At 45.3% G+C, this 23,183-nt stretch overlaps 1 protein-coding gene across 12 annotated transcripts in view; it reads right to left on the bottom strand.

The window, feature by feature from the left end:
• The window catches only part of CELF6 (CUGBP Elav-like family member 6), a 435,439-nt gene that overhangs the window by 226,338 nt on the left and 185,918 nt on the right, over positions 1–23,183 (bottom strand). For 3 of the 12 annotated variants that reach the window (XM_069222265.1, XM_069222267.1, XM_069222269.1), the window contains exon 1: positions 11,008–11,133. The exons of 7 other annotated variants lie outside the window; for them this stretch is intronic. In XM_069222265.1, coding sequence (XP_069078366.1) covers positions 11,008–11,097 — 90 coding nt within the window. In that variant the 5' untranslated portion in view covers positions 11,098–11,133. Of the gene's footprint in view, positions 1–11,007; positions 11,134–23,183 lie in introns of those variants that run through there. 2 more of the 12 variants (XM_069222268.1, XM_069222266.1) reach the window with 1 other exon arrangement.

Raw genomic sequence — 23,183 nt, 5'->3', positions numbered from 1 at the left:
AAGGGAGACGAATGCGGATTGGTAGAGGTACTAAGTGAGAGAAAACACATCATTTTGTGAAATAACCAACGTTTTTTATATGGTTCCAAACAGAGGACGGAGAGAGAGAATGCGTGTGTTTGTGTGTGTAAAATTCCTGGTGAAGTCAGACAGACGCCTCACCATACCCGACTGAAAGCACCTGTACTGAACTATTTATCACAAGATACATTTTTAGAGGGGTGTAACACCCCAAATACCCCCCTAAAGCTGCGCCCCTGAGGAAAATTGACACGTTTAGTCAAACTGGTACTGACTGAGGAGAAGACAATATTTAAGAGGTCTGTCTGGTTGGCTATGTAGGTCCTCCCAAAGATTAGCAGATTATGACTCCACCTACAAGTGGTACATCTAATTCCGACCCCTGTGCAATCACCTGCATAGTTTTAGGGTGCAGTAGTCAGCAGCTCTTGAGTTTTACCCAGGCACATATGTGCAGCGATGTGCCAGGGAAAATGGCCAGTATGTATGGGAAAACAAAGCTTTTGGCGTGGAGGGCACCAAAATCTGCATATTATGCCCCATTTTAAGGGGCAAAACATGTAACTTGAGGTAATAACGGTGCTCACTAAATTATGAACTCTGGGCTAACCCATTCCCGCAAGTGCATTATTTATCTTTTCTTTCCCCTGCCACCTGCTCATCATTGGCAATCGTAATCAGGGCCAATGGGGCATACTGAAGCAGATACTAAGGCATTTTAAGGTGGACTTAATGAAACCGCAAATTTACAAAAAAAGAAGATACGGCCTAAAGTGTGAGGCTTTAAATAAACAAGATGTTACTCTTACTTCCACCACTGAGTAACAGGATTATATGCAAATGTATAAAAGCTTTAAATTGCAAAACGTTGGGGGTGCAGCAAACGCACATTTTGTTATATTTCTATACAAACTAGTTTTCGAGAAAAACGTTAAAGGATTTTCATAAAATCCAGATCGACATTTTGATTTTTTTAAAATACATTTTTTTAAAAAGGGTAACCCAGACAAGAAATATTTTTCTAATGCCAAATACTGTGTCTTTATTTAATTACTTACATGCCATTTGCTGAGAATAAATACCATTACCCACAAAGAAAGAACTAATCCTGCTTTTGTGCATCACGGGTAACTATTAGAGAAGGTCTGCGGAGTGCATGAAAACACTAAACACAAGCGTTGCTTTGTTTGCATCACGTGGTGTATGATTTGACACTCTATGCACAATGCAGTAGGCTTAATAGAGAATATGATGTATTAATTAGGTCTAGTTTCAGATGCCAGCGTTTGGTGAAAAATGTTCACAACTATGTGTTATTGCTTGGCGTTCCGGCTCCGCAAGCACGATGCAGAAAAGCCAGGAACAGGTGATATGCCAAGCGCAGCCTTCTGTCAGAACTTCATTCTGAAGGTGAGATTGAAATGTGATAGAAGCCATTTTTCATGCCACTGGAGACTAAACTGTCTGCAAGCCTATTTACATTTCTATTCACAGGAGGGTTCCTGAACACACAGGTGACTGCTATGATAAAAAGCAGGGAGAAATGAGTGTGAATATGGGATAAATATTCTATACTTCAAATGTTCATCCTCTCATGAAAGAATGTGTGGTGCATAAATGGAACTCTACATCCTCCACAGGAAATTCACAGGAGTTGTGGAAATCTACTGTAAAGTAAGGCGTGGGTATCAATAGCTTAAATTAAATATGATAACTCATGAACTCTATTCTAAAGGATTTTTTTACACTAAGGGGGTCATTTTGACCCTGGTGATAAAAACCGCCTACCACCGCGGAGACGGCCACCAAAAGACCGTCGCCGCGGCTACCAACCATGTGCCAAATTATGACCATAGCCGGATTTCCGTCAGAAGGATGGCGGAAATCCGGCTGTGGCCATGCCGGCGGATGGCAGTAAGGTGGCACTGCTGCAGCAGCGCCACGCCAGTAGACCGCCGCCAGACGTATTATGAGAATAATACGGCTTGGCGGTGTTCTGCTGGCGGACGCTGCTGCTGGCAGCAGCGCCACGTCCTGTCTCCTGCCGGAGGGCCCCCTGCACACAGGTAAGTGGGTGCTCTGACAGGGGAGATGGGTGGGGGGTGTTGTGTGTGTGGGGGGTGTGTGTGTGCGTGTATGCGGGTATGTGTTGCGTGTTGTATGTGTGCATGTTTGGGGGTGTGAGTGCGTGTATGTTGAGTAGTGTGAATGCGTGTCTGCGTGTAGGTAAGTGTGTGTGTGAATGGATGAATGTGGGAATGGGTGTGTGTATGCATGTGTGTGTGTTAAGGGAGGGGCGTGTATGAAGAGGGGTCTGGAGAGGTGGGGGGGGACCTATGGAGAGGGAGGCGGTGGGGAAGACCCCTATCAGTGACAGGGAAGGGATTCCCTGTCACTGATAGTACCTACCACCATGGTTTTCGTGGCGGCAAGGAAGCCACGAAAACCATGGCGGTTGGCGGGGTCATAATCCCGCATGCGGGCAAGTGACGGCCGCCGACGGACGTTACCGACATGGCGGTTGGTGTGGAAGCCAAACCGCCAATGTCATAATAAGGAAAGCTTGTTGGCAGTACTTTCCTCCATATTACCACCGACCGCCGGGGTCATAATGACCCCCTAAATGTTATAACGACAGAGGATGCATTTGATCACAGGATTATTACATCTCTAATGAAGAAGTTTTGTTAAATTAAAGCAAACAACCCAAACAGTAGATATGGCTGGCTGTGGTAATGTGCAGTTTGCCTACCTGGGAGGATATTGTGAAAGATATCACAGTGTGAATATGCGTGTGCATCCCTTCCTGTGATAATATTCATGGAAGAATCTTCTCCAGGATAGGACACATGGCTGAAAGGTAAGATTTTTTAAATGTTGAGTTATCTATCTTTATGAGGAGGAGAGTGTAGCACCCTACGATTCAAGTTGATCAATAGAAAGAGGTGAGCCAGTAGACGATTGACATCATTCATGAAAGATGTATTCTTTCACGGGAACTGTCCATGCGCAGGGTGGATGCTTCCAGATTGAGAACGGATGAAAATGCAAAATCAAAGGAGACCTGCAAATAGTATAGGATCACTGACCTCTAAACTAGAGCCCCATTAGTGGAGTCCGTCTATGTAGGATGGCTAAGCGCTATACATCATGTTTCCAATAAAGCCAGTATCACTGACTGACCTCTGAAGCTGTGCTATTCAATATATAGGTTTTGCCTGAGCACCTGAAAGCTAGTAATGCTTCAAATTGCCTCTCGACACTAAAGGGCTGATTAAAAAATGGCATGCTGTTTTTGAAATACTCAGTCAGTTCTAGGGGTACTTTGGAAAGTTAAGACTGGAGTACATTTTCTGAAGTACTCACATGCATGACATTTACACGTGTGGAAAAGGTGTACCATTTTGCATACAAAACTTTAATGGAACTGTCTTTGGACACTCAACATTGCTTATTATTCCCCATGCCGAAAGTCCCTCCCCTAAAGCTCCATTAAGGTTGGGGGAAGAGTTTCCTCTCCAGCCCAACCTTGGAATGCACTTACTTCTGCTCTTCACAGGAGTGCATTTGCATAAGTTTTCAGGGTGAGAACCTACCTGCATATTGTTGGGGAGTATCTACACCCTTAAGAGTGTGTGGGTGTTCAGCAACTTCAAAGATGGACTCACCCAGTACCACCAGACCTGCTCCTACACCCAATTTTTTAAAATTTTATTTTCAGAAGTAATGTTACCAAGGCTGTACCGAGCATCAGGCATTTCCCGGGAGGCTGGAAGGGTGGGGGCCACTTTTATTATTGGGGTGATGGTTTTGTAGCAGTGCAGCTGTTTTAAAAGCACTGCAGAGTTTCTTATATATACAACAGTTTCCATGCAACAGTAAAAGTGCCAGGATAATTCTGGTGATTAATGTACCTCCTGGAGAGAGATCGGAGTTTTGTCTAGTGGCAGTTTTGACTCATCTAAAGTAGCACAGAGGGTTAATGTGCCTGCTGAAAAGAACATGTACTATGCAGACCAGAGAACAATCTTTGATACTGCTTTTGTCACAGAGATCCTTTTGTTACTGTGTGGCACATACATTACAATCATAACACAGTGAGCAGTGAACTGCCATCAAAGAATTGCATACAAACTACATGGTACAGGTTAAAAGGTCATGTTTTTCCTATTCTTTTGTTGTCCTAATCTTGCTAAAAATGGCTTGTTTGGTAGAAAGAAATTATTAGTAAAGTCAATCCTAACAACTGTGTTTAACATTTTGAATTCTCAGTTTATGTTTCCACAGAGCAAGCACTCTTAAAACAATGTCTACCAGTATGGATGACATATGATTCCTACACCTTGTGTTGTTCTTTGTCTTATGTAACATTTTCTATACACTGATTTACAAACGTATGTTTCATTGTCTCTGTGTGTATGTGTGTTGAAGCTACACTGGTACTATAAAACAAAAGAAATATATGTGGTAGAGGGACTATGGAGAGATGAGAGGCAATTTTAGAGGATGATGGTGAGGGAATCATTGAAGAGCCCCAATGAAGATTGCCATATCCTGGTGCACTGTTAAGTCATCATTTACTCTGCTTTAAAAACAAATACAATTGAATATATAATGAAAAACGTGTTGTAAACTGCATCATTTTTGCCATTTTTCCCAAGTATTCTTGTGGAGGGGAGAACCCCCGAAGCCCCGCTGTAGTGATCATACTCGCTTGCTATGCACCCTATGGGGGCCGGTCTGACAAAATTTCCCGGGGCTGCTTTGGATTCCCACTCCAGCCCAGAAAATTGCATGCTCCTGCTACCAGGAAAAAGGGTAACCAAAACATACCCTATATGTTAAATGTGCACATATGCAAATTCCTCAGTACTGACAGGCTTAATGATTTTGCAAATATGCTTTGTGCACTGAAAAGCCTACCAATCATACTATAACATCGCTGCCACAAGTTCTGTTTTGCTCCTCACACCCTGTGCTACTTTGGTAAAAAATGTAATTTTTTGTATTTCTTCTACTTGTGTTTATGTGTATTTTATTAGATTACAATGGGTGATTATGTGTATTTTATTAGATTACAATGGGACACTACTTAAGCTCATTGATGGTAGCCCTGAGTTACATAGTTTATGAGATGTGTGAGTGTGTGCGTGAATGTGAATGCATGTGTAGTGTTGTTTGCGTGTGTGTATGCATGTGTGAGAATGCGTGTAAGTATGGATATGTGAATGCGTGTCTGCATATCAGTGTGAATGTGGTGCAGGTGTGTGCATGAATGAATGGATGCATGTGTGTATGAATGCGTGTATGCCTGTGTGAGTGGGTGTGTGTGTATGCGTGGTGCGTGTCTGCGTGTGTGTATGTAGGGGGGCTGGAGGATTGGAAGGGGGGAGCGTGAAAGGGCGGGTGGGGGGTGTCTCAGGAGTTGTTGGGGGAGAGGGGGCCTCCTATCAGTGACAGGGAAGGAATTTCCTGTCACTGATAGGGCCTACTGCCATGTTTTTCATGGCGTTACAAATGCCACGAAAACCATGGCGGTAGGCAGGGTCAAAATGCCTGAGGCAGTACAATAGTGGCCGCCGGGCTGGAGATTCTTATCTTCAGCCCAGCGGCTACTACCGCTATGGCGGTCGGAGTGGTACATTGGCTGGTTGGCTGACGCCAATGTCATAATGTGGCGGGATGTACCGCTGCCACATTACCACTGACCGCCGGGGTCAAAATGACCCCCTTAATCTTTAAACACCTCCAAAATATATATACACAACAACCCATATTTTCCAGAAATACCACAGTTAACCTCACACCATTTCTCCTCTCTTTCTCCCTCTACTCTATTAATTCTTTTTTTTTAATTTCCTTTCTGCACTACTCAGTCTGACATAACTTAGGCTTCACAATGGTACACATATTGGAACTTTTTGCTTTCCTCTGTTTTTGAGAATTATAAAAGAAAAAAAATCTTTTTGAAATCAAAAAACGGTGAGAATGCTAGAAGTGTGGAGGAATCACTCAGAGCATCTCAAGGGAAGCTGCGCCGTGAGGTTCCATTGATCAAGCCAATGGGTCTGCATTTTCAAGTATGACACAGTTTTGCTCAAAGAATCACAAATAATTGAAACGCCAATTTCCCTGTGCAGCAGACTAAGGGCCTCATTCTGACCGCCAGGCGGGTGCTTCAGTGCCCATTCTGACCGCGGCGGTAAAGCCGCGGTCAGACAAAGGGGATCCGGCGGTTTTCCGCCGGATTTCCCCTGGCTGGGCTGAATCTCCATGGCGGCGCTGCAAGCAGCGCCGCCATGGAGATTCCGACCCCCTTCCCGCCACCCTGTTTCTGGCGGTTTTTACCGCCAGGAACAGGATGGCAGGAACGGGTGTCGTGGGGCCCCTGGGGGCCCCTGCACTGCCCATGCCACTGGCATGGGCAGTGCAGGGGCCCCCTCACAGGGCCCCAGCATGATTTTCACTGTCTGCATAGCAGACAGTGAAAATCGCGACGGGTGCAACTGCACCCGTCGCACCCCTGCAACACCGCCGGCTCCATTCGGAGCCGGCTTCTGTGTTGCAGGGCCTTTCCCGCTGGGCCGGCGGGTGCTCCCTTGGAGAGCGCCCGCCGGTCCAGTGGGAAAGTCTGAATGGCCCCCGCGGTCTTATGACCGCGGAGCGGTCATTCGGGGGAGTAAGTTTGGCGGGCGGCGACCGCCGCCTGTCAAACTCACAATAACCCCCTAAATGTGGACCACCAAATTACTCTAAAGATGCAGTCTTGCAGATGTCACTACAGATGTGACTAATGTAGTGCTCACCTCTCCTTTGCTTGGTTGTGGGACCTGGCATTGAGCCTCCGTTACTCAATCCCCAAGTCTGGGCTACATCTCACAGTTTTTCAAGATGCCTATGTCAATCTCTTTTCGACATTGACAGGGCTAACTTCCTCTGTCTGCAAAGCACGCCTTATCACTCCCACTTCATCTAGCATGAAATGCATGTTCATACACACAACTCAAATGTAATCTAATGTACACCTCTATACACACATTTCATATATAGCACTCAATGTACGTCTTCAAACACTCCAACCACACTACAGTAATACCCCCCTGCACTTCCAAATCCCTGTATTGCACTTCAGGTGAATTATTAAAATGAGCCTGTTTGAGATAAGCTAAATGTGAGACACATCGGGATTGTGCTCAGTGTGCCATGAAAATCGAAGTGCACACAGCAAAAGCATGCATGTAAACTCGCACAGCATGTACACCCAAGCATGCACCTCATCTACACAAAATGTGCGTTATGTAGTGATCACAATTCTCAATGATGATTGGTAGACATATTAAACACCACTGCATGTAAGTGTGTGCATACAACCTGCACATAAACACACCGTGGCTGTAGGTAAGCTTGTACGGAAAGCTTGTACAAAGACAATGCACTACCACGTGCGACGTGACAGGCACAAAAAGGACAACTTGTATTTGGCAAGGGTACACCAAGCAAGCATATCATAGCGACACACTTGTTAAGCCTAGCTCTATCAGCAACACGCAAACACAAACTGGCTTGCAATAGCCTTGCATCTCTATCTTCACATCAGTTGTGCTTATAGGTAATGGTCACACATGTACAGACACCGCTTCTAGGCGTGCTTTCATTCAGCAGTAGTGTGCATGTGTTTGTGTGCGGCTGGGCGTGAAATTGTGTATGATCGTTTTGCGCATACACCTTTGTGCATGGGTGCGTGAGTACGTGAACACTTGTGTAGTGGATGCGGTAGGCCGATCAAACAGGTGAGGGGTAACAAGGAGAGGAACAGGGTAGGGCATGGGTGAATGGTAGATTAAGAAGTGTGGGGAAATGATAGGTCATGTAGGATTTTAGAGGAGACAGAGGGTGGGATCCAGAAGAAGAAAAGCGCTGATTGGTAGATGATGAAAAGGGGGCGGAGGTGATCTCCTCTGATAGGTGGGGAGGTTTGAGGTCGCTAAGGGCGGGGGGACTGGGTTATGAAGGTCACAAAGGAGGAGGGGTGATGGGAAGGGAGCATTAGGTCTTTGTCCATATCTTCTAGTCTGTAGGGAGCAGATTGCAGATCCACAGGTGAAACAGCTCTCTCAAGTGGCCCAGTCTGCTGAAGACCTAGATTGCAGTGAATATCAGTTTCCCTCACTCTTCAGTGGTAACTGTGATCCAACAGCCAAGGCTTACTCGTGGAAGGCCATCTAAATGTTAGTAACAAGTACAGAGTAATGGCGGCTATGCGTGCCAAGGAAAAGAAGTCGGGGTAACCTGTGAGGCTGAATGTGTGAATCATTGAGGTCCAGAGTCTGAGACCTCCAGTCTTTTAAATGGTTACTTCCCTTGTCTCTTGGCAGATATTGAATCATCATGTGGAAACACAAAGCAGCACGAGGGCAAACAGCCTTGCACACGGTAACACTGAGTGAACCACAGTCCTTGCGGTGATTTCTCTGGTGGAGTGGTATTAGGGGTTCTACAGTTGGATTTGTGACTGGGAATAGAAGTAGAAAAGTCTTCCTTGAGTCAATTTGGCGTTGAGTCCTTGAGGTTATAGTGTGATATTGACAATGACCACCAAGACCCTTTCTTGGTGTGTGGCCGCAGCGGAGTCAGAACAGTCTGGTATCCTCGCAAATAGTGATAGGGCTGACTTTCCAGGGCCCCTGGGTGCGTTGGTTCTTGCCACCTTGTGATCGGGGCTGGGAGCAATAAGTAACCTTGATGGGAAAGCATCTCAAGAACGACATGCCAGGGTAGAGTTTTCTGATGCGTCAGCCTGGGATGTCTTTCATTTCGAGTAGCTTCGTTTTATGGGTAGAGATAGGATACCTACCATGCTCTCTAGTCTATACTCTGGATATGAAATTAGAGCCCAGCAGCAGAAGACGTGGACTCCAACATGGAAGAAGTGTTATTGAACTTCACATCTGGTCCAAGGGATAGCTGTTGCTTGATCACAATCCCACGCAGACGTCAAAAAAGAAACAGTAAGCACCGATGGCTGCTCTTGCAGCACTGGTGTGAGCCACATGCCTTGGTCTGGCAATACTCCGAAGAGAGAAGTGTGCTGTGGGGCAGGTATGAGAGGGCCCACACGGTGTGTCTGAGTGCCAGACGAGGTCACTACTCCATACTGCTTAACTGCACTGTAAAAACAAGGTGATGGATGGAATGCTTAAATTAATCTCAGCCAGTGGGAATCGGGCCACACCCCAAGCCATTTTTTTTGCCCACCATGCCATCCCTTTTTGGACCCAGCCATATGCAATTATTCTTGACACTGCTCCCCACGAGAACAGTCCAGCCCAAACACTCTTGGCAGGTACTCGCTCGACCGGAAGCAAGCATCCTGGAACTGATTTTTGGGTATCACCCCTCATCAGATGGGCTATATTCCCGTGGGAAGCAGGGTGAAGACTGATTTGAATATGGCTGGGCCCAAATTGGGGGGGCATGGTGGGCAAAAGGGATGTAGCTCTGAAAAGTCCTATATCCAGAGGCCCAGATTTCAATCAGCAAGAGCCTCTAGTCAGAGTAAACAAGCATCTTCTCGTCAAAGAGAGACGATTTGCAAATAATTTTCTCGGTAAGCTATGGGGTGTTGGCGTGACTACAAGAAATATGTATTCCGGCTATAGCCAGATGTCTGGGTGAAAAGCGACCAGTCGGAACCTTTCATGTATTTACGGACATCGACGGGGGTGGGACAGCGGCGACAAACAGCTCTGGACTTCCCAACCTATGCTGGGTTAAACGAGGATAACTCGTGGGCTGTTCTGGGGTGTGTGGTTTTGGGGAGATAGGTGCGTAGCGGACCGAGAAGAGGGGGAAGGGCAGAGAAGGGGCGACGGGTTGGGGTCAATGAGAGGATGATGATGGGATCAGACGAAGGAGAGGTGGAGAACCAGGGTCTGAAGGGGAGAAGGACGACTGGGACAGAGATTATAGGTAGGGAGAGAAGGGGCAGAGGGAAGATCACTGGGGATCAGAAGAGTGGCCGATGGGGGAGGGGCACCTGGGTGTGGTCGGAGATCTCGGGGGGCTCCTTTTCGAAAGGGGCCAGGAAGAGACCTCAGCCTTAATTTTTAGCTCCCGTACTCTGACTGCACTCGCTCCTAGCTTGAGAGCGACAGACAAATCACATCATGTTTGTTCCACTGTCCTCTGTTCTTCTGGGTGGCTACGAATATGTGGACATGACAACACTATTAGGAGGGGCGCAGCAGCAGGGGGGGCCCGTCGTCGGCGCGCGCTGGAACATTCTCGGCACAGAAAACAACAGAAGAGCGGGAACAAAGATCAGGGATGCGACGGGGGGCGCTGCCCGGCTCACGCAGGTAAGGAGAAAACACACGAAGAAGGAGGGTGGGGAGGAAGCGAGAGGAGGAGGAAAGAAAAACCAGGAGGGGAGGGGATGGGAAGAGAAACAGGGGGTGTCAGGTGTCGAGGGAAAGAAACATCTGGAGGGGAAGAAGCGAGGGCGCATAAGGTGACAAAGAATGAGTGCAAGTGAGGAAAAGAATAGGTGGGCGTTGGAGAGGATGTCAAAATGTGACAGCGAGGGAAAAAGAAAAGGGAGACACGAGAGGAAAACACACGGGTGGGGGATAAGACGGTAATAACAGCCAAGACAGAGAGGAGGGGCTAAAAGGGGAGTCATGGGTAAGAGAAGGGAGAGCGGGAGGGCAGGGGAGAGATGTGGTACGAGGGAGAACATGGGCAAAGCTGCGATATGAGGCGAGAGAGGGAGGACCAAGTCGACAAAGGTAGAGGAAGGGGGTCAAGAGATCGGTAGAGGAAGTAGGAAGGGGGGCGACGGAGAAGAAGGTAGAGGAAGGAGGGCAGGAGAGCAGTAGAGAAGCAGGCAAGGTAGGGGAAGGGGGCATGAAAGGGAGGGAGCATCTGAAAGGTGAGGAGAGGCGCGAGGGAAGGAGCGGGGGAGACGCGGACATAGAGGGCGCCTACCTCAACACACAGCATTTTGGTCCCCGCTGGAACCCAGACTAGGGGGACCAGGCCGCCGGGGTGAGGGGCCGCGAGCTCGTGAAGCTGCATAGCGTCCAGGCGCTGTCTCCTCCAGCTCAGGCAGCCGTCTGCAGCTCACAGCCAGGGTGTGTGGGAGAGATGGGTGGGTGGGGGCAGGGAAGCAGAGAGCGCCTCAGCTGAAGCACAGGCGCAGCAACACAGGGCCTCAGCCACCAAAAGGAAACACGCCAAAGATTGAACGGACCCGGGCAGCCCCCGGAGTGCCTGGAGCACACGCAGAAGGGGTGGTTACACACTTGGCGGAGTACTGTAATTGTAAGAAGAATGCACAGAAGAGAGAGTCCGGACACACACCGGAACAGGTCACTCTGCTCTATAGGAGCACGAATAGACGAGAGACCGGACACACACTGTGTCCTGTCTGTAGGGAGCATACACAGAAGAGTTGCTGGGCACCCACCAGGGTGGGCCACTGTCTGTATGGAGCATGAACAGAAGAGGGATGGACACAACCGGGGCAGGGTCCTGTCTGTATGCTGCACACACACAAGGAGGCTGTATGGAGCATGGACAGAAGAGAGGTTAGACACACACTGTGGTGGATCACTGACTGTATGGAGCATGCACACACGACACAGTCTGGACACACACCAGGGCGGGTCACTGCCTGTATGCAGCATACACACAAGAGGGGCTGGACACACACCGACGCAGGGTACGGTCAGCATAGAACGTGAATAGAAGAGGGACTAGACACACCCCAGGGCAGGGTACGGTCTGTATGCAGCAAACACACAAGAAGGGCTGGACTCTCACTTGAGCGGGTCACTGTCTCTATGCAGCAAACACACAAAAGTGCTGAATACACACTGGGACTGGTCACTTGTCTCTATGCAGCATACACACAAGAGGGGCTGCACACACATCGGTGTGGGTCACTGTGTTCAGCATACACACAAGAGGTGCTGGACACACACCAAGGCAGGTCACTTCAGTATGAAGCATGCTCAGAAGAGGGGCTAGACACAGACCATGGTGGGCCATCGTCTATACAGACCATATACAGTATATATACAAGAAGGACTGGAGACACACCGGGTGGGTCACTGTCTGTATCCAGCACAAACACAAGGAGGACTCGACACAAGGTGGGGCAGGGCACTGTCTGTATGCAGCATACACATAAGAGGGGCTGCACACACACCGAGGCGGGGCACAGTCTGAATGGAGCAGACACACCAGAAGAGCTGGTCACACACCAGAGCGGGTCAGTGTCTGTATGGAGCATGAACAGAAGAGGGATTGTCTGTGTAACTGTTGGGAAAGCGTTGGACTTCAGAGGGGTAAGATTTACTGTTTCCACTCTAGCCTGTGCAACAGTAGAGAACGTGTTGAACTTCGTAGGGGTTAAATTTACTATTCCCACTCCAGACTAAGCAACAGTAGGTAAACCTCTTCCCTTCAAACACACATTAAGTATTTGAATAACCCTATTATTTAGAAAAATATATGCAACTCTAAAAATAAACATTACTTAACATAAATATATATTAATTAAAAGATAAACAAAATGTAACAAATACACAACATTCATAAACAATGTAATAATTTTCAATTAAAAATGTTATTTAATTTATAGATAATTTGCCACCCCATACTGCTACAAACCTAGCAACCCACAGCTAACCTATAACTAAAATAAATAAGTATAACACAACTTATATAATTGAGAATCAATTACACATTTAATCATAATGTATAATTGTTTATTAATTAACTTCTCACCCAACAGCCAACATCTAAAATATAACTAAAATATATAATTATTACACAATTCACATAATTATTAAATATTTAATAATTTACTAATAATTACGCATTTACTAATTATTACTTAATTAACTTCCCACCCTATACCAATAAAAAAACTCAGCAACATGCAACTTAAATATAAGTAAGATAAATCAGTATGACTTTATGTACATAATAACCAATCCATTAATTAATAATACATAATATTTACTTGTTCATTAATTATTACCTAATTAACTTCTCACCCCTACAAACCTAACAGCACACCTAAATATATAACTAAAATATGATTATTACACAATTTACATAATTAAAAATCAATTAAATAATTAATAATAAAGTATACATTGTTAATTAATTATCTATCTAGGTAACTTTGCACCCCATACCTCTACACACGTGTCAAATTACAAACAAATTCTAAGTAAAATAAATCAGTATTACATAATATACATAATATCAATCACATACTTAAAATGAATAATTAATAAATAATTGTTAATATATTAACTTCCCACCCTACCCCTTTACAAACCCAACAACCCGCTATGACATTATACATTACTATTAGCAATTAAATAAAAAAATCGAAATCACTAAAAACTACAATCTAGTGTTAAAAAACGTATAATTATGCAAACAATAGTAACAGATACAATTAATACGTGAATTAAAACACATTAAAACAATTATAAAATGATATTCTTTACAACAATATCATTTAGAACTATATTAAGAACATCAACATTTTTCACAATGATATTACTTACCCAAAAAATATATATATTCTTGAGAACGATATTTATGCATTACAATGTTTTTGTATCACAATATTTTCTTTCCTGATATTTACATTTTGATATTTTGTCCAAATACCCACAGAGGCGGGTCACTAGCTGTATGGTGCATGAACAGAAGAGGGGCTGGACACACACCAGAGTGGGCCAATGTCTGTATGCAGCATATACACAAGAAGGGCTGGACACACACCGGGCGAGCCACTGTCTGTATGCAGCATACACAGAAGAGGGGTTGGACACACACCGGGGCGGATCGCTGTCTGTATGCAGCATATACACAAGAAGGGATGGGCACACACTGAGCGAGCCACTGTCTGTATGCTGGACAAACACCGGGGCTGATCACTGTCTGTATGCACCATACACACAAGAGTGCCTGGACACACACCGGGGCGGATCACTGTCTTTATGCAGCATACACACAAGAGTGGCTGGACACACACAGGGGCGGATCACTGTCTTTATGCAGCATACACACAAGAGTGGCTGGACACACGCCGGGGCTGATCACTGTCTGTATGCACCATACACACAAGAGTGGCTGGACACACACCAAGGCAGTTCCCTGTGTGTATACAGCATACAGCCAAGAGGGGCTGGACACACGCCGGGGCTGATCACTGTCTGTATGCACCATACACACAAGAGTGGCTGGACACACACCAAGGCAGTTCCCTGTGTGTATACAGCCAAGAGGGGCTGGACACACACCAGGGCAGGTAATTGTCTGTATGCAGCATACATACAAGAGGAGCTGGACACACACCGGAGCTGGTCACTGTCTGTAAGCAGCATACACATAAGAAGGGCTTGAGAAACACCAGGGCAAGTCACTTTCTGTATTATACATTTTAGTTATATTTTAGATATGGCCTGTTGGGTTTGTAGGGTGAGAAGTTAATGAATGAATTATTAATGAATAATTAATTATTAATTGTAATTAGGTATGTAGAGAAGAAGGGTGGAAAAACACTGGGGTGGGTCACTGTTTGTGTGGAGCTTGAACAGAAGTGGTGCTGGACACACACCAGGGCAGGCCTCTGTCTGTCTGTATGCAGCATACACACAAGAAGAACTGGACACTAGCGGGGCGGGTCACTTTCTGTACGCAGCATACACACGAGGGGCTGGACACACACAGGGGCAAGTCACTGTCTGTATGGAACATGAACACAAGAGGGGCTAGACACACACCAGGACTGGTTACTGTTTGTATGCAGCATACACACAAGAAGGGCTGGACACACACTGGGGCAGGTCACTGTCTGTATGCAGCATACACACAAGAAGGAATGGACACACTGAGGTGGGTCACTGTCGGTATGCAGCATACACACAAGACAGGGTGGAAAAACACTGAGGCGAGTCACTGTGTGTATGCCACATGTACACAAGAGGGGCTAGACACACACTGGGACGGGTCACTGTCTGAATGCAACATACATACAAGAAGGGCTGGACACACCGAGGTGGGTCACTGTCTGTATGCAGCATGCACACAAGAGAGGTTGGATATACACCAGGGTGGGTCACTGTCTGTATGCAGCACACACATAAGAGGGTAGGACAAACACGGGGGTGGATCACTGTATGCAGCATACACACAAGAGAGGCTGGACACACCGGGTGCGTCACTGTCTCTATGCAGCATACACACAAGAGGGTAGGACAAAGAGGGGGGTGGATCTCTGTATGCAGCATGCACACAAGAGGGGTTGGATACACACCAGGACGGGTCACTGTCTTATACAATATGCACAGAAAAGGGGTTGGACGCATACCAGGGCGAGTCACTGTCTGTATGAAGCATGAACAGAAAAGGGGCTGACACACACCAGGGCGGGTCACTGTCTGTATGGAGCTTGAACAGAAGAGGGAGTGGACACAAGCCTGGCTAGACACAGTCCAGGGTGGGTCACTGTTAGTATGGAGTATGAACAGAAGAGGGACTGAATGCAGACCAGGGCTGGTTACTGTCAGTATGGAGCATGCACAGAGCAGGGTCTGGACACACACAAGGGCCGGTCACTGTCTTTTATAGCATACACAGAAAAGGGACTGGGCATACACTATGGCTAGTCACTGTTTTACACTGCATGCACAGAAAACACAGTCTGAACACACACCAGGGAGAGTAACTTGTACAGCATGAACAGAAAAGGGGATGGGCACACTCCCTGGTGGGTCACTGTATTATACAGCATGCACAGAAAAAGGGCTGTACACACGTTAGGGCAGGCCTCTGTCTCCAAGAAGCTTGAACACTAGAGAGGCTGATCACATACGTCTGAAACCTGCATTTGCTTGGAACATGGACAGAAGCATTGGGACCATGTCCATCGAGTTATTGGTGTAGCCTTCCTTGATCATAAGGAGCCGCTCCACATAGGCAAGGTGCCATTTCTGGCCTATGAGAAGCCCTGACCTATGGTCCCAATGACATGTGGAAAAAGATCTAGACATTACTGTACCCTGGCCCCGACCCCATGCAACCACTGGGCCTCGCATAAATCACTCATTCATTCATTTTCTATAATGCTAAACAAAACGTAACCAATTCATGTCTATCCGCTGCAAAGATGTAGTGTATGTTTGGAGTAAAGTAAGCATACATTTAAAAATAATGCGTGTATTTTACCTGCTGTGCAATAAACTCGTCATTTTGCACAGAATCTTAAACTACTACTCGTCATCTTTCATTTTTATTAGTGCTCTGAAGCGCGTCCTCGTGAATGTGTGGGCATGTACAAATGCAACAAATAATGCAGTATGACACATAGGAAAAATAATAATAATAAAAAAAATATATATATATATACATGTATATATATATATATATATATATATACACACACATGTATATATATATATATATATATATATATATATATATATATATATATATATATATATATATATATATATATAGTTAAAAGGCTGCCTACCTATTGTAAAACCACTTGCAGCTTTCCACTTAGAAAGGGGTAGATGGAGCTTTTAAGTGTCACAAAGTGATAAAAGTGAAGGGAATAAAGGGAAGGGAAGTTTGGTTGGTACAATCAAAAAGGGCCGTTTTCTATAAGTAAGATACATTCTATGAGCAAATTTGCAGAAAGTGATAATGCAACACTTACCTAAGGGTCAGAGATGGTTTTAAATTGCAACTATAGGCATTTCCTCTGCACTTCCTATTGTAGTTAATATTTATTTAGCACTTACTCAGCAGACTATCTGCCATGAGTATGGCACCGCAGCGCCTTTCAGCAGCCCAGGCATGACTTTTCTAAAAGCTTTTTATTATAGACCGGAGGCTGAGGGATCCACATATCACACCTTTTAAAGTTCTATCAGAAAGCGGTTGGGCCTGGGAAAAATGAGTGTCGCTGGATATGAAAGCGTTTGCTTCCTGACCTGTCCTTTACGGATCCAAGCATGGGGTGGGGTGGATAAATCCACTCAAAACTAAGTATTCCTTGCCAAAGAGAGATCTCCAAGTCCTTCTCTGAGCAAACAGACAAAAAGGTAAATCAATAAAGAAAATAATCATTTTCTTCATATATGACCCTCACCCACTCTCGTAGTGGCATGTTTCATCATTGGGCTTACTCCAGCCCCTAAAAGCCAGGGTGGGCTCCACTATATTTCAGGGAGCACTTGAATATATCCTACCGGGGGGCTAAAGATTAAAAATACCTAACTTTGACTACAGGTATCCTTTTATTCACAGTCAACGAGGGTATAGATTAAAAACATTTGGGGGGATCGCTAGGATTTTATGGTCCTAAGATCCTCACTTAAGCCGTCAACATGTTTCAGCCCCGTGGCGGCTCCTCTGCTATCTGATCCTTCCCCCCCTCCGCCAGCAGCTGCAAAACTATAAAATAAACCGATAATAAATATTTGCTATTATCATTTTATTTTTCAAGGGGCGGCTTTCATCAGGACGTATATAAATGTTTGGGCTCAAAGTTTTGTTCATAAGCCTGTGGCTGGTGTTATTGAAGTTCAGGGTGCCAAATAGCAATGCTGTGTATCCTTGATTACACCTCATGCCTCATTAATCCTCTATAGGTCACTCCCGGCCCTTTTATCTCATCTTTTCATTCCTGCTTTGTGCCTTTGTCACTGTTTTCTATCTTTCTATTGCTCCTTCTTTCCCCCTTTTTTTTCGTTTTTCTCTCTCTTATTCTGGATCAAAGTTTGTTGAGAGAAATAACTGTCTCTACCCCAAAAAATGGGTGCCAGTGTTCCTCACCTGCACCTACGGGCTCAAATGAATTGCTGATCCCTCAGGAGAAATTCTCTCTCAGTGCTTGCTATGGGGTGTTTGGTGTATCATTTCACTTCCTATGGAGTGATTGCATTGCAATGCATGAGGGACTATTTTACATCTCAGAAGTACACACAATAATCACATATTTAATTCTGTAAATGTATAGATTCTATACATACCTCATTACCATTCTGTCCACTAGTAGTACCAACACAATTATCAGCACTGCTATTACCACCAATACTATTAACACCTTTGTCACGATGAGTAATGCCATTTCTATCACCATTAACAACAGTACTATCAACACCAATACCCACCCCCAGCATTACAGTTCACACCACCGTGACCACTCCCACCACTAGACCAACGTTACCATCATTACTAAAACCATTATCTACACTACCATTGCCATAGCTACCACTTTTACCACTGCGACCAGTACCACCTCTACAATCAACATTTCCACTATCACCATTTCCACCACGATTACCAGCACCACCAATACCACAAACACAATTTCAAATGAAACCTGAAAAAAACTGAAATTCGCAAAGTATGTCAAGAACCAGAATTCAGAAAATGCAGAACAGCTATGCAAACCATAACTCGCACAGCAACTCAATACTCATCACCTCACCCTTGATGTGATATGCAATTACAAATGTCATAACTATCCTTAGAGATGATATCATATACCACATTGCCCTTAACACAATGAATGTACGATTAGTTATCGGTTTGACTGTGTTGTTATTTAGTTAAAGTGTGGTTTTAGGGTTATTGGTGTAAATATTGCAAGGTCATTAGAACTGCATTTGTTGTCTGTGTTTCTGCATTCAGATGAACCAAGGGCAGTGGGCCCGTGGATGACCGGGGAGGCCCCCAGCGCACAACCAGCGGTTCCCTCACCTCTAAGTGGGGCAGGGGAATTGTGGGTTTGGTGGGGCTCCTTCTCTGCTAACCGGTAAATGAGATCTTCTGTTGTTTGGCATTCACCTCACCTTTAAAAACTTCTCATTTCTTTTTCATTTCAATCCCCAACCCCTACAGAGCATCGAACTGCTGTTTCCATGGACCTTCTAGAATTCTTTGCATTACCCAAAGAATTTCCGCACAAAGAAATCTCCGTGTCCCCCTTTGGATTGCTTTATCATGTATTCTATTATTCCTGTGGCAGTTGTTTTGATTATTTTTGTCTGTTGTTCATCAAATTGTTCTGTGTATTTCAGAGATCCCAGTTGGTGGTTTATTATCTGTAAAAAGCGCTGACACCCCAAGGTAGAATAGCTCCAAATAACATAAAGTATTTGTTGTTTTACATATGCTATTCTGTAAAATGTCTGCACAGCGCTTTGATACCTAAATGTTGTCTTGGTTACTGCTCACACTATAATGAGGAATCGGAATAAACCCCTGGGTTTTCTGAATTTCATATTACAGCCGATACATGCCTCTACTGTGGCCCTTGTTAGAAGTAGGAAGGATTATGGCGCGAAGAGATCGGTTGGCAGGATTTTACAGTTCAGGATGGTATCCCAGCAGCTAAATCCACCTATTACAAGTTAATCTCCACAGAATGTGGCACAATTACGAGGACCCCGCATTTCCAGCAGGGGCGTGGCTTGGTCAGTAAGATTAGGGGGCATGAGCTTCAGATTTTCCAACAATCACACTTGCATTTAACATTACAATACATCATAGGACAAGCAGGGCCCATGAGATGGGCTAATGAGGATGTGGAAATTGAGAAGAATGCAGATTGGTAGGGGTAATAAGTGAGATAAAACAATATTTTTCTAAATAACCAACATTTTTGAAGACTTTCAAAGCAGAGAGGGGGAGAGAGTGTGTGTGTGCATTTTTGTCTGTGTATGTAAAAAACCTTGTGAAATCCCACAAACAGCTCGTCATACCCAACTAAAAGCACCTATTCCCAATTATTTTCTAGAAAATACATTTATTAAAGGGTCTAACACCCCAGAAATCCCAAATGCAGCTACGACCCTGGTTTCCAGATGAAATCCCACATAGTATTCACTTTTCCGCGGGGATTAACAGACTAATTTTTTTTTAACCCCGTGCTATAAGCAGGTGGTAAATGAGAGCCTGGAAGTCAGTGGAGGATGAGGGATGGGTGATGGGGGTAGGGAGGCTGGCAGAGGAAAGGTGAGGTTCTGCCTTTATAGTGGGTAACATTACAAGCTCCCAACATGCCTTAGAAGGCGGTCAGATAAGGACCCCAGTCAGCCCAATAACCATGGACGTCATTTAGGGGTCGCAGCTGCGACCCGGACTTGTTCCTTGCGGTCTCTAGTACTGCGCCTGCGACTCCTGACCTTAGAGGTCGCAACATCAGTGCCAGGAACACTGGGGCAGCTCGTCCTTATGGACATTGCTTGGGGCGCCACTTCCTTGGTTTCTAATCAGTTTATTATAGTAACAGTGAATAATATATTATTCACTGTTAATGTAACAAAAAAGTACAGTTGCTGGAATATGAACCTCCTCGATAGCTGAGGTAACTAAAAAACACTTTTAAATGTATGTTGTGTGCCTGCTTGCTGGTGAGAGTGTGTTAAATGTATGTTGTGTGCGTGCTTGCTAGTGTGTGTTTATGTGAGAGTGTGTGTGCCTGTAAGCATGTGTGTGTGAGTGCAAGTAAAGATGGAATGTTGTGTGATGTCACTTCTGCTACCCCTGGCACTTTGGTGAATTGATGTCCAGGCCAGTACCGTAGAGGTTTCACTACTAGACAGATTTTCTAGCTAGTAAAATCGGACCTGGTTATCCTGAACCTGGGAAATCAAGTACTGATGGTAGTATGTGTTTTGAATTTGTGCCCTCATGGTATACAATACTGTAGCAATACGTGGTGTGACATAGGCACCCAACCACAGCGGTAAAGAAGGGGTGTGAATGGAGGTTTAAAGGTTGTTAATCGTGAGGATTGTTTTTGAAAAGTAGCTGCTGTTTCATAGGAGTTTTAAAAGGGACAGGGCGGGTGAATGTCTCCTGACTAATGTTTAAAGTGAGTCAATGTGTAGGTGCCAAGAGGGCATAGAAGCAGAAGATGCAGATGAAAGGACATGGGGACCAGGGAGAAGACACACAAAATCTCACAGTGGCTGATTAAGAGAAACTGCTGCTGAAAATTAGGGAGTGGCGTGTGGGAGAAAGCATTTGTAAACAAAAACATAGAGGCTGCAGTAAATCTGTTTGACATGGGAAGTCAGTGTTGTGAGGCCAGGATACCGGATGACAGCTTGCGGGCAGCAGGACGGTGCACTGAGATCCACACACAGGGTGAGCAAAAGTGAAGCAGGAAAAGTAGAAAAATGTTTGGCGCGATCATTTCAGAGAAAAGGACAAAAGTGATCGTCGTATAATAAAGTTATGATCGTAAAATGCGTGTCCACGGACACTGTTGGTGAAAGAAAAGGGGCGGGTTGAGCCTGGGCCTGCTGCGGAGAAGCGTAGCCAGTCCGAGGGGTTTGAAGTAAAGAGTGCCTGCTGGGCCTTTCTAGGCGAGTACATTTGATTTGGGCAATAATTACACTTGTTATCGATTACAAAAGGGTCCAGCGAGTTAGTACGCTATAAAAGTACCATCAGCGCGAGTCCTCTGATATTTGATGCATGTCAGTGATTCCTGCCTCGCTCTTCTTCCTCTTATTGATGGACAAACGTCGAAGAGAGTGCTGGGCACGGAAAGAGTCAACTGCTGTGGTACATTTCTCGGGGCTACCTGCTGCTGGGACACCTCCATCAAAGCAGCCTATCTCAAGCCAGCCAGTATTTTCTCCCCTCGGTAGTTGATCTAAATTTGCCACCTATCCTATCTCACATTCTCCTCCTGCCTCTTTCTAGCCCCTTATATCCATCCCACATTCTCCTCTTGCCTCCTTCTATCCATTTCTACCCTATCCCACACTCTCTTCCTGCCTCCTATCCCCTCCTATCCCGTCCCTTATTCACCTCCAGCCTCCTTCTATCCCTTTCTACCCCATCCAACATTCTCCTCCAGCCTCCTCCTATCCTCTCCTATCCTGTCCCACATTCTCCTCCAGCCTCCTCCTATCCTCTCCTATCCTGTCCCACATTCTCCTCCAGCCTCCTTCTATCCTCTCCTATCCTGTCCCACATTCTCCTCCAGCCTCCTTCTATCCTCTCCTATACCGTCCCACATTCTCCTTCTGCCTCCTTCTATCCACTCCTACCCCATCCCACATTCTCTTCCTGTCTCCTGCTTATGTTGTTCTCATGTCTTCCCCATTATATATTTTCTGCCCTGCTCTCCGCTTTCCATTGCTTGTTTCTGATGTTTGAGTCTATAGATTCCTTCTCTCTCTTCCCAGTTTATGTTTTCTTCTGGTCACTGGTTCTTCTCAACTCTTCACCCACATTTCACATGAGTCCAACCTCTCCCTCACACACAGCCACCCATCACCTCTTCTCTTCGTCCTCTTTCCTCACACCTCTTATATACCTCTGCTCTGTGTCTCCCATAGTTCTTGTACGAGGAGCCCCCAATGGAGTCATGTAACACAAACTGACCTGAACTGACAAAACGAGAGCGAATGTACAACAGAAATTTACTAGAACGGCTGTCAATGCAAGGTGTACGTGCCCTGAAGTAACATACTCAGTACGTACTGAACAATCACTGCTGCAGATTTCAGGTCAGGGTTCTGATTTGCTCGTAAATGTGTGTGTTTTTTTTATCACTGAATCCCTTACTACATTCACATTCCTTTGCCAAGTCCTGAGTCCCCTTCTCTCCCCGTTTCCCTGTCACTTACTCATAATGTGCTGCAGGCTAATCACACCAATAGACCTTCAGTATCATGAGCTGGTGCCACCAAGTACATTACATGAGCATTTATATGCTTCATTACAGGTTTTCAATAAGTGCATTTCACATTGCTTGATCAATTTTCTCACTGGTTTGACTCCAATTGTAACCGGGTCTAGAGTAAAGAGTGTAAGTAAATGATGTTTAAAACAACATTGATCTTCTTTGTCTGATCTCTCTTCATCAATAAAAATAGATTCCATACAGTCCTTCCCTAATCCCATCACCTGGATTCTGCAATCAACATTTCTTTTCTCAACCATTTGTACGTAATGTGAGATCGACAAGGATTTGGAGTTAACAAGAGTGCTTTCTGTTACCATCGAGAGAGTTTGAGACCTTGACAGGGTGATAAGTCCACAGGCATCTTCCCATCCAGGTAGTATGGATCCCCCAGGAATACACTTTGTAAGTT

The sequence above is a fragment of the Pleurodeles waltl genome, chromosome 3_1 (genome assembly GCF_031143425.1).
Source record: "Pleurodeles waltl isolate 20211129_DDA chromosome 3_1, aPleWal1.hap1.20221129, whole genome shotgun sequence".
Taxonomy (NCBI): Eukaryota; Metazoa; Chordata; class Amphibia; order Caudata; family Salamandridae; genus Pleurodeles; species Pleurodeles waltl.
Note: the sequence above shows the minus strand (reverse complement) of the source record. Positions and strands in the feature narration are given on the sequence as shown.